The sequence below is a fragment of the Onychomys torridus genome, chromosome 2 (assembly GCF_903995425.1).
Source record: "Onychomys torridus chromosome 2, mOncTor1.1, whole genome shotgun sequence".
In the NCBI taxonomy this organism is placed as follows: domain Eukaryota; kingdom Metazoa; phylum Chordata; class Mammalia; order Rodentia; family Cricetidae; genus Onychomys; species Onychomys torridus.
In genome coordinates, this window is record NC_050444.1 from 113081657 (window position 1) to 113094835 (window position 13179).

The 13179-nt window shown below is 38.0% G+C and overlaps 1 protein-coding gene across 1 annotated transcript in view; it reads right to left on the bottom strand.

The window, feature by feature from the left end:
- LOC118578446 (cytochrome P450 2J3-like) overlaps positions 1 to 12945 on the bottom strand; it is a 44399-nt gene extending 31454 nt beyond the window's left edge. Inside the window, exons 1-4 of the mRNA XM_036179393.1 lie at positions 12730 to 12945; positions 3676 to 3838; positions 733 to 882; positions 107 to 267 (exon numbers count right to left, since the gene is read on the bottom strand). Coding sequence (XP_036035286.1) covers positions 107 to 267; positions 733 to 882; positions 3676 to 3838; positions 12730 to 12945 — 690 coding nt within the window. The remainder of the gene's footprint in view (positions 1 to 106; positions 268 to 732; positions 883 to 3675; positions 3839 to 12729) is intronic.
- Between the last annotated feature and the right edge of the window lie 234 nt (positions 12946 to 13179).

Genomic DNA, 13179 nt, shown 5'->3' on the forward strand with positions numbered 1-13179 from the left:
ATATAATAGCTTCAAATAGCCCCAAATTAAAAAAAAAAACAACCCTATTTTGAATGATTCCTAATCCAATATTCTTTCCAAATATGCAAAGGTAGAGAAATCTTACCACACACATCATTGATGCTTCCAAATATATGACCTCATTTGATAACTTCAGCAGCTCCTGAAACTGACCATCACCATACTCAAAGCGCTTCCCAAAGGTGATGGAGCAAATGATATTGGAAACTCCATTGGTGATCTTGAAGTTAGGGTCAAAAGGCTGTGCTGGAGGTAGGGAGAAGCCATGTGTCTTTCAAAGATATTCGTTTTTTTTTTTCCTTCCTTCCTTCCTTCTTTCTTTCCTCCCTTTCTTCATCCTTTCCTTCTTTCTGTCTTACTTCTTTCTGTTTTTACAAAGATTCTACACTGTGTGACATAAAATATGCACAATAGAGCATCATATGAAAAGCTCTGCCTACAGTCCTCTACAGAGGTCCTGGCACAATTCAAGATCTTTGTCAATATCTGTGACGTCACATAGAGAACCAAGCTTTAAGTTCAACAATTTGTTTAATGACCCATTTGTTTGCTTAGCTGTAGAACTCCTGGGGCAAGGGCATGGCTAGATGTTCACTGTTCAGTCCTCAGTGCCTAGCACAGTGCAGACCAAAGACTAGGATTTAGACAATAGGAAACTATTCAATGAAAGAAAGGGCCATAGCCTCCTGCACTGCCCTGTAGAGGGCTCACCTTCCTCCTCTCCTATGGCATCTACAAGGTGGAGGGCCTCCTCCTTTATGCGCTGCTCTAGGCTCTTCTTCCCCAATCCAAAGTTCTTGAGTGTCATTAGTGCAAACCTTCTTTGCTCCTTCCATGTCTGGCCACTAGACATGAGCAATCCTGGAAAGAAGAGATTCAGCATTATGGCATTGTGATTCTTGTTAAAAGTTCCAGAAAAAACTGTTATATTTAAGACATGTGTACAGAAGACAAGAAAGGCCAATAAGTGAATTGATAGCTGTCTATAGATAATCTCAATGCAAGTGACTAACATGTTTTGGTGACTTGAAACAGTATGTAGTTTAGTAAGTACTTCTTATATATTGTACAACTTTGTACTGATAGAAACTCTACAAGTTTATCACCAACTAGCAAAATGTCCATTTCAATTGATAAAACACTGAAGTATGATAATAAATTTAAAGTAATCCTTGAACAACAACAAGTAGGTGGACATCTAGGTGTTCAAGTTTCCCTGCTTCTAAAGCCCCAAATGGATTATTTGAAATATGTCTATTTATGGCACAATGAGAACCAGGAACACACTCATGCATAGGACAGGGCACACATTACAAACAAAACAACAAAGGCATTATAGAAGAAGTTCTAGCAAACAGATTTTGAAAGATGACAAAGTGACTCATGAAGTTAAGAAGGATGAGTATTTCTCACACCACATACACATATGCACAGAGAAGTGGAGGAAAAGTGGAACATGCTGGTGTTCTCAGCATCAGTTTTGCCTCAGGTACATACAGTGTTATTCTCCTTCCATGTCTTACATTTCAGAACGATGTTCAATTCTTTAAACACAGGTCTTGGCCTCTATCTAATGTATTCTTTCATCAATTCAGTCATTTATATCCTGAAACTCTCCTTTCTATTCTGGATGCTTGAACTGCAGATTTTCTTCCTAAAACTTTGCTAGAAATTTTCTATAATTTTTGTTGTTTTACTTTTTTCTATAAAATCTTGAAACATTGGAGTTAAGCCTAGGTCTAAAACCTCCCTTCCATATCAAACTTTGTTACAGGAAATCTAATGAACTCCTATAATTTAAATAACCCCTTCTGATAGTCAAACTGTAGTTTGTCTCAGAAGGCACACACTCCTGAATCACACATGTAATTATAAACACTGCATTTACAGAACTTACACTCACCACATGTATGACAGATGTTATTATTATATTCCTGAAACTCCCAAATGGAAGTCAACACCACTAATCACCCTGTCTTCTGTCATTGTCATCTTTGATCACTCACAGCTCCTGCAGTCTCCTGAGAACTCCATTTTCCTGGCATCTAAGTCATATGTCATGATGGCTTCTCTCTTGAATGACTCAGTCCCTGATCCTGAATGGCACCATCCCAGTCTAACCTACTGTCATTTTTGTCATCTTGAGTGTTCAGACTCCTTCTTGTATAACTTACAGTGATAATATCTTTGCTATAGTCCTTCTGTTCTCTACTTGGCATCCTAAGTGTGCCTCAAAATGTGTAATAATGGAATTTCTTCTCCCAACCGAACTACTTAAGGGTCTCTCTTGATGTTATGGTAGAAAAGTCAAGAGCTGGGCTCTTTCTTGCCAGACTCAACAGTTTTATGTCCACTTAATATGTCCTTCAGATACTATACTTGCCACCTTTGATACCTTTCAATACTTCAAGATCCTTGCTTTCTTGTCTCTTCAGGGATATTCTATCCCTATTGTGTATTTTTTTAAACTACTAAATGAATACCATTATTTCAAAAACTTTTCCTGAATCCTAAGCCAACTTGAATATCTTTGATAAATTCTTTACTATTGTAGTATGACAGGTTTTTAATCAATATAGCTAATTGATTCAGACTTTCTTGTTAGATGAATTATGTGTCACAGAATGAGAATGATTTTTATCTATTCTGGTCAGTATTAATCACATATGTCCCTGACTGTGTTTCTCATAGCATATAATACAGTCAATGATGTACTATTAGTGGTTGATTGTTTCAAGGTATAATTAGGAAATGGTAAAAATTTGTTTAGGTTAATACAATTGAAGTCTGTTTTCAACTTTCTGACATATAAGTTGATCTAATGATCACTTTGTGTACTCATGCTAGTCTTCTCACACTGTCTGGAATGTTAGAGATCCCTGTGTGGCATGGCTTTAACGATGTAGTTAAGGAGTCATAAGAAAGAAGAGTATCCCCAGGAGTAAGCTGACTCACATCCATTTTCTTGGGGCAGAGAGTTGGAGTGGGAAAAAGAGAAGTGAAGGCACAGTGTGTCTTGCTGTGGAAGAAGATGCTGTTACTTCTTATCTAGTTTTAGTCAGAGGGATATGTTTTTTCTGTCTCACAGCAAAACGCTCTAATTTTCTTTGAGCTAGGGAATTCGGCAGGCAGCTGGATCTAAAGATAACATTTCATGAAGTGTTTTATTCATAAGAATGTTGAAAATTACAGACATAGAGGTACAGTTAACATCACATACACACACCTTATAATTTATTATGAGCAATATTATCTGTACTTCTTTCTTTTTAAAAATTTCATATGGGTGCAATACATCTTTTTTTTTTTTAAGATTTATTTATTTATTAAATATACAGTGTTCTGCCTGCATGTGTCCTTGCAAGCCAGAAGAGGGCACCAGATCTCATTACACATGGTTGTGAGCCACCATGTGGTTGCTGGGAATTGAACTCAGGACCTCTGGAAGAGCAGTCAGTGCTCTTGACCACTGAGCCCTCTCTCCAGCCCCCAGTGCAATACATCTTGTTCATGTTTTTTTTTTTTACTCCCGCCATGCAGTTCCACCTGTAACCTCTCCTAACCAATATGTGTCCCATTGTCAATTAAATTCAGATTTTTAAAAAATTTTTTGAATAACCTACTAAAGTCAACAGTACTGATAATCAAACTTACCAGTGTTATTAAAGACACGTTCTCTGAGTGGCATCATGGGGCGTTTCAAAAAATTGTGTTCCATGTGAGTTAAAACTTCTTTGATTAAGGGCATGCCAGTTATGACCACTGAGGGGATGTTACCAAAATCCAGGCTAATGAGGTTTCCATACTTCTTCACAAACTGAAAAACATTTCAAAAGCCAGAGTTAAGTGTGTCTGTGTCAGTGTATCAAGGAATGGCAGACATATGTGTGCCTAATGAGTCTTGTGTTGAGAGGTCTCCATGTTAACATAAATGGAGGGGTGCACCTTGGTCTGTGGAAGTGTTTCTGAAATATTTTCTCTGTATCTCAACTAAATTAATTCAAGAAAAATGCAATTTACCCTTTAAAATGTTATTTATAAATGTCAGTATGAATTGAGTGGGTATCTATCATATACTATTAAAGGAATGTATAAGCACATAAGTTTCAAAAATTATGCAATATCTCTCCTGATTCTTCCTAAGTCCACCGAAGGCAGAGATTAAAACACATGTGACCTGACAAGGGATGAGGAAGGTCTGTGTGTGTTTTTTACAGCTTGCATGGACTTGTTAGAAAGTCAAATATCCGTTTATCCAGAGGATAATGCTGTTTACTCAGCATCTGCTAGATATGAAATGTACATGTGTAATAATGAAACTGACAATGAAGGGAGTTCATGCACCTGTGTGTTGAAAAGGTACCTTGGTGTAAGAAAAACATTACAGTACTTTTCTCTTCATATTCACTCTAGCAAATTCTAATTCAGTTGACAATGAAGTTTCCTCTTAAACTTTTTTCATGCTTTCACCAATAAGAATTCAGTGAGAATCAATGTTTCCCTAGACTAAATCATGAAGATATCATTGTTTTAAAGAAAGCAAGGTCTCTAATTGTTTTAGAGTTTCTATATCTCTGAATAGATACCATGACCACAGCAACTCTTATAAAGGAAAAATATTTAAGTGAGGTGGCCTACATTTTCAGAGGTTTAGTCCAGTATCATCATGGTGCAACATGGTGTTCAAGCAAACCTGAAGAAGTAGCTGAGAGTACTTACATTTGAGTCACAGGCAACAGGAAAAGCTCTGTCTCATTAGTTATGGATTGAACATGTGTGAGACTTCAAAGCCTGCCTCCTCAGTGACATACTTCTTCCAACCAGACCACACATACTCTAACAATGCCATACCTTCTAATAGTGCTACTCCCTTTGGAGGACTTTTTTTTAAAGCATCACATTCCACTTTCTGAACCCAAAAGGCTTTTAGCCATACCATATTGCAAAAATACATTCAGTCCAACTTCAAAATTCTCCATAGTCTATAATAGACTGAACCTTTATTTACAAGTCTAAAATTTAAAGTCTCTTCTGAGATTCATGTAATCTCTTAAGTGTAATATCCTGTAAGATCAATATTAAAAAGCAGATAACATACTTCCAATATGTAATGGCATAGGACATACACTACCATTCCCAAATGAGAGCATAGTGAAGTAATATTGGACCAAAGCAAGACCAAAAACCTGCTGGGAAAATTCCAAAATCTACATCTCCCTGTCTGATGTCAAAGTACTTTTCAGATCTCCAACTCCTTTCAGCTTTTTTGACTGCAACATATGTCTTTGTCTTGGGCTGGTTCCACTCCATGTCAGCAATTCCCCTTGACAGGTATCCTATATGTCTGGTATCTCCAACATCTTTGGGTCTCCAAGGGTATTGAGATTTCAAATGGACAGCTTTATAGAATGACCTCTCTAGGCCTCTATTGAGTAACATCCCTGACACATGCCTGACCTCAATGGCTTTCCTTAAACATGGAAGAAAAATCCATAGTTCATTTCTCCTAACCTTGACTATAAAGTCAGAACCATAAGGCCAAAGCTGCCCAATTGTGCTGCTTGCTGGGGCAGTAACATGCCCTCCTAATTAACTACATCTATACCAGCTTTCTATTTTCAATGGTTAACTTCACTGCCTAAGCTTGGTTGTTCTGGAACTTGCTGTATAGACCAGGATGGCCTCAAACTCAGAGATCTACCAGCCTCTACCTCTGTAGTGCTGTAATTAAAGGCATATAGCACCACACCCAGTTCTAAGCTTTTCTTTAATTCCCTTTCATAAGTTGGAAACTTAGTTGGGTGGGATTGTGGCCTGAGGTCACCACATTGTTGATTTCATTTCTCAATCTGTTTATCTCCTTTAACACAGGATTTAACTCTATTCTTATTCCTGGTGTTCTTTTTCTCCTAAAATTGAAGATTTTGTAATTTACCATGCTCAGCTTGTTTCTTTTCATTATAAATCATTAGAGTTTCCACTAATAACCAGGTGTCAGTCTATACTAGGCTATTTTGAGATTTCCTCTGCCATTAGAATTAATCCAAAAGTCTTCACTTTAGCCTCAGGCAGCCTCTTCAGACAAAAGCAAAGGGCAGCCACTTTCTCCACCAATATGTCTCAAGAAAGATCTCTAGACCACATACTAAAATTCTTCTCCTATAAAACCTCTTGAGCCAACCCTCCACAGTTCAAATAACTCTTAGCACCACTGTTTTCCATGCTCCTACTAGTATGGTCCATTAATCAGCACTTAAAACATTCAACTGCTTTTCTAATCTACAGTCCCAAAGTCCATATTCCATCAAAGAAACACATGGTCAGGCCTATCATAGCAATACTTCAGTTCCTTGTATCAACTTCTGTCTTAATTAGAGTTTCTACTGCTGAAAAAAAAGACACCATGACCTTGACAACTCTTGTAAAAGAAAACTATTTAACTAGGGTGGCTCACATTTTCAAAGGTTTAGTCCATTATTATTTTGGTGTGACACAACAACGTGCAGGCAGACATGTTTCTGGAGTAGCTGAGAGTCTTTACATCTTGACTTGCAGGCAACAGGAAGTTGTCTCATTGGTCATGGCTTGGGCATATATGAAACCTCAAAGCCTGCCTCCATACTGACACACTTGCTCCAACAAGACCACACCTACTCCAACAAGGCCACACCTCCCAATAATGCCACCCCCTTTTGGAGCCATTTTCTTTCAGACCACCACACTAACCTAGTGTCTAATAAAGGCAGAGAAATAAGGGTGTCAGTACTCAGAGAATTCGAGCTGTCTATGCATATGTGTGTTGCAGAAAGCATCAAAAGCCTTAAAAAAACTTACAATATCAGTGTAGGAAAGAGAACACTCTGTGTTTACCTGTTAGTACAGTGACTCTCAACCTTCCTAATGATGTGCCTTTTAACCTCAAATTTTTGTGACTCCTCCAAACATAAAATTATTTCATTGCTACTTTAAAACTGTACTTTTGTTACTGTTGTAGATCGAGTATAAATACATGATATTCAGGATATGTGACCCCAAAGAGGTTGCAACCCACAGGTTGAGAACAACTGTATTAGTAGATACAGAAAAAAAATTAAAGGATGGAGGCTCAGAGTGGTTATATCTCTGAAGATCTGGATAGAAGTAAACATGTAGGTTCTATAGTTAACTAACTGTGGGCTCTTGGAGCAAGTGCTCTCTTTCTAGTCTCAGACCCCCAGTTATAAGAATAAAAAAGTATTTTCCCTCAAAAAGTTCTGTGAAGAAGGAGACCAGTACTGTGTAAAACACTTTGTTTACTTCCAGGACCCAGTCACCCACTGTATTTCTGAGAAATGAATGAGCTGGTGTTCAAAGGCTCACGGATAAATCTGCATGCTGAGCCAGTATAAGAGCCTACTGGTCCCAGACATACTCATTGAATGAATGCTAAGTATGTCTCTCAGTTAGGGTTTTATTGCTGTGAAGAGACACCATGACCACAACAACTCTTATAAAGGAAAACATTTAATTGGGGCTGGCTTGCTGTTCAGAGGTTTAGTCCATTATCATTATGGTAGGAAGCATGATGGCATGCAGGTAGACATGGTCCTGGAGAGGTAGCTGGGAGTTCTACATGTGGATCAGTAGGCAGTAGAAAGTAAATGTGAACCACTAGATCTGCTTTGAACTTCTGAGACTTCAAAGACCATCCCCTATTGACACACTCACTCCAACAAAGAAACACCTACTCCAACAGGCCACATATAGTAATAGTAGCACTCCCTATAAATCTATATGAGCTGTATTTATTCAAACCACAGATTATTCCTTGTGATTTACTCCATTCTTTAAAGCTGTTCTACTGTAGTTAGGATTTTCTTCATCATTCTGAAAAAGCCAATAAGTTGTAGGTGAAGTAATCTAGCTAAACCTAGCTTTGGCATGGAGAAGTTGCCAGGCATTATGTAATATTTGAAGACATAGACAACAATATTGATACGTCCCTTGGGCCTTAGAGTTAATGAAAGTTATAGTATGAGGAGCAGTCATGAGAACAAAGAGGTAGTTTCAGAAAGAATGAATGTCTATGAAATTCACAATATACAAATCATGGTTTGGTTTGAATGACACTGTGTGATCAATATCAAAGGTCCTTCCACCTGTGTGCTCAAGAGTTAGAACTATGTAGACATCAGCTCTGTCTTTTCTCTAGATGGGACTTGTCTAACTGCAACAGTGTTATCAAACAGTTCAATATCTTCACATATCTTTGGTCTTCTACCACATCCCCAACTTCATGTAGTGTCATCCTAAATCTTTGAGACTTGAACCCATGGGAACAGCACTAAATCAGATGTCACAATTTGGTCTCATCTGAGAATCTTGTACCCACATTAAATATTGAGCCTGGAATCAGTCTTCCCTTTGTTTTTTTATCCCTAGTCCTTAATAACTTCATTTCACCTCAATGAAATGTCAATCTGCTGTTTCTTAGTCATAAGCACAGAGCCAATAAGTAAAGATATATTTTAAGAGATATCAGCAATGGATGCATAAAATTCAAGTACATTTCTTATATCAATTTGGGGACTGTCCAATGAAGAAGTTCTGGAAACAACTGAAAATCTGATTTAAGCTAAAGGACTCCTCACTGGCAATGTGTACTACCCAGATTTTGTCCTTGAACTTGAGAAGGAACTAGAGGCTAAGGACTAAGATAAATGACTTTTTACATTTTTATCATCTCTTAGCCTATGTATATTTCTAGTTCAACAGAAGTATATCACAAAGGTTTTTTTAATGTTAATTTTTAAAATTTATTTTCTATTATCAGCTTGATACAGTATAAATTCTTATACTAAGAGTGAAAAATTTCATTGAAGCTTCCCCAGAAATTGAGTAAAACCAAAACTTTTTATAAGCCACAGTCATCCTAGGTTCCTCCCTGCTATATAGCTTCCCTGGTTCTGTGGGTTGAAGTCTGGTTGTTCTTTGCTTTATAACTAGAATCTACTTATGAGTGAGTACAACCCATGTTTGTCCTTCTGGGTTTGGCTTACCTCAATCAGGATGATATTTCCAAGTTCCATTCATTTGCCTGAAATTTTCATGCTGTCATTGTTTTTCTCTGCTGAGTTGTACTCCATTGTGTACATGTACCTCATTTTTTAAATCCATTCTTCAGTAGACAGGTATCTAGATTGTTTCCAGGTTCTAGCTACTACAAATAGTGCTGCTATGAACATAGTTGAGCATGTATCTTTGTGGTATGATTGAGCATCCCTTGGGTTTATGCCCAAGAGTGGTATGGCTGGGACTTGAGGTAGATTGATTCCCAATTTTCTTAGAAACCACCATACTGATTTCCAAAGTGGTTGTACAAGTTTGCATTCCCACCAACAATGGGGGAGTGTTCCCTTTGCTCCACAGACTGTCATTAGTGTTTATGATCATAGCCATTCTGACAGGTGTAAGGTGGTATCTCAGAGTCATTTTGTTATTGTTACCAACCGTAGAAAGATGAGCAGGTCAATTGACCTTTGGATCTCTAGCCTCATGATTCTGAAATGTGTCGGTTCTGTCTGCAGTTAAATGACTCATATTATGTCTCAGAATATATCGTAAGTCAGGGCATGTTTTTCACTGTGCAATATTAAGTCAACAGAAATAATTTTAAGAAGAGGATAAAATGACGATCGGTCATGGCTGGAGGTGTAGCGGTGGTGAAACAGCTCTTACAGATGATCTGATTTCTATTCCCAGGACCCACATGCCTGCTCCTAACTGTCTGTAAATCCAAGGCCAGGGGATCCAACTCCTTCTCTGGCCTCTGTGGGCACCAGGCATGCATGTAATGCACAGGCATAGTTCCAGGCAATACATTCATATACATAAAATAACAAAATAATTATTTTAGAATAAGGTAGTCCAGAAGGTTAAAACAGGCTTAAAAATGGAACCAATGCTTAAAAAAAACAATGATGGATTTAAATAAGAGATACAATGTTTAAGAAAAGCTATAGATACAGAACATTAATAGTAGGAGTGAAATAAACAAACGTAGTATAAAAGAACAAGGTTCAGCAGAGGGAATGTTTAGAAGAAAAGAGAAATTTCATTCCAAGGATTAGATTAGTGAGACAAGACACTGAGTAATGATGAGCAACTTAATAGAGTTCACTATGTCAAAGTTCTTAACCTTAAGATGCAATAAAACAGAGACACCTAGAAAGAAAATGAAAAAAAATGGCAGAGGTTAACTTTCCCACAAGGAGTATGTAAGAAGATTTATTATCCTAAATTCTTAAAGCATTGGTCATTGCAGTATGAGTGTGTGTGTGTGTGTGTGTGTGTGTGTGTGTGTGTGTGTGTGTGTGTGTATGTGTCTATGTTCCTAATGGGCACAAGAATATCATTGTAACTGCTGCCTCAAAGTTTAACATGTTTCTGTCCATGTTTGTGTATGTTCATTTGTGTGCCTGAGGATGAAGGCCAGAGTTCAATCCCAGGCATCTCTCTGAGGGGCCATATACTTTGATTTTTGTTGTTGTTTGTTTGTTTGGTTTGGTTTTTTGAGTCAAGGTCTCTCATTGGCCCCAGAAAACTATGCTGGCTAGCTCTTGAGTCCTGAAATTTTACTTGTCTGATCCTTCCTCGTCTTGAGATGACAAATACAGGCAACTACATTCGACTTTTTTATGTAGGTTCTGGGGACTGAACTCAGATCTTTTCACGTGCATGGTTAACATCACCCAGCCAAAGACCAATGCCAAGTACTAGGAAGTTTGGTAAGTTTAACTTCAAGAAATTCACAATTCAAGGCAGATCAACATTCAGTTCTTATCATTATGGTGTCTACAATTATCTGACCAGGGAAAGTCAGCAAGCACCTGAGAGAACCAGGTGCAGGTCAGGCTCCTGGAAGAAGTAGCTACTCATGAAAAGTAAGGTGGGAAGCAAGACTGCTGAGCACCCTTTAGGGTGAAGTGTCTCACAGCCTGCTGCAGTAGTGACCTTGCTTAGTTTCTGGCTAGAAGCCTGAAGGAGTTTGAGTAGGAAAATTAATCCAATGGGTCTTCAATAATTCGAATTGACAGACCTCTAGCATGCTTGAATTCAGATTCTTGTTCTTTCTATGTGCTTTTGTTTACTCTGGAGAAAAATTAGTTAGGTTTTAAATGTCTTGATTTATATATATATATGAATTATAGAATTTTACTACTTTTCATGCTTAACTTTATTATCATAAAAATGACACAAAAATAAAACTAAAATTATCATTGCTGTTTATATATTAAGTAATGTATTTTATAAGATGATAATGGGAACAAAGGAATGGAGGAGCAGAGCTCAGATAGCAGGCATATGAGTTTATATAGCAATTAAGTCACATAAACAATACCTGATATGCAAAACTTAGAGGTGTTTATCTGTTAAATACTTTGACTGCTTTGCTCTTCGAGGGGTCCTGGCTTCCATTCTCAACAAGTACATGGTGGCTTACAGCAATGTATTATGAGATCTGATGCCCTCTTCTTGAAAGCATACATGCATACAAAGCACTCATACATAATATACATAAACAAATAAATTTGGGGGGGCAAAAGAAAAAACAAAAAACAAAACCCAACTGGTTTTCCTGGAGTTTGTTGCTATCATTTATTAAAGAAGATGCATAATATAAAAAGAAAAATATGTACATACTAGGTATTTTTGTATTGCCTTGAATTTATTGAGTAATTTTATACTTATCCAATAAAACACTCCAGTCCTTCTTTAAAAGCATGCTCAGGGATTTGGTGCTGATTTAGAGTGTAATAGCAGCATGGCAGTCATGAAGGTAATCAAGAACTTTCTAATTGGACCTGGATCATGTATCACAGGGAAAGTTCATGTCTGGTATTGTAAATATGGTCAAAAACACATGACGTGGAAAAATAGGCCATGGGGGTGAAGCTACAGTTGTTATTTTAAAAGGTCATGGTGTCAAATTACTTTGAAAAATCTGTGTTTATTACCCATAAATCTGTATTGTTCTCTACTTTGATGGGGGGAAGCTTCTTATTGCAGTAGATAGCAGTTAGTTCAGAGATCCATACACAGCCAAAATGTCACATAAGTAACTGAGTTTTCAAATTTGGATGGATCATCTATATTAATATCTCCTCATTTAAGATTGAGGAAAAATTGTGGAAGACTGGGTGGAATAAATGTAAGAAGTAATTAATGATATGGAGAACTGTGAACTACTTACTTCTGCTCATGACATGGCTATTGCAGACATGAATATTGAGCAAGTATGAATAAGAGCTAAATGATACTATAGAAAATTATGATCAAGAGAATTGATTTTTTTTTCCTGGATGAGTGTTTAACAAACTAAGCTAAGGGGCACTTTAAGCAGTGCTTATTTATCAAGATGAACTCTTGCCTCATCAAGCAACCTTGACATACTCAAATGAACTGAAATCATGCATAGTATGTTGTCAGACCATAATGAGATAACAATGGATGTCTTTCATATTAGGATAAGAAAATGAAATTTTTTTGGCATTAAAACACCATGCCCCTTAAAGTAGACTATAGATTAGAAACTTGCTTTACTGGCTGGGTTAGGTGATGGGGAGCATCAGTCTACATACATGTCTTCCTGCCCCCAGGGCCAGGATCCCTGTTTCTGTAGCTCAGGATTTGGTCATGACACAGCCACACACCCTAGCCCCTTCTTACCTGCTGAATACCCACATGCAGTTGTGAGACATCTAAGTCAAACTGGAACAAGTTGCCCACAAAGGGCAGGCGCCAGGGCCCTGGAGGGTAGTTCTTGGGGCGTCGGCTTTTGAGGTAGTCAGCCAGGATCAGGAAGATGACAGAAGCCAGCAGCAGAGTCATGGGATGAAGCACTGACCAGATGGTGGCCTTGAGGGAGACAATGGTGGTTAGCATGGCAAGTGTCTATGTTGGGGCCTGTCCCCTGGGTCACAGCCTGGTGCTGACAGTACTGACAGTCTGTCTGCTAATTTCCACCCTGTTCCTTGCAGATCACTTCTGTGTCCTACTAGAGCCCTTGTCCTTTGTTTTGTTCAGACCAGTCCTACTTGTCCCTCCCCATCTCTCTGTCCTGCCTCTCCCCAGCTCCTCAGCTCTGGATAACACTGGAGATATTCAAAGAGCCTCCTG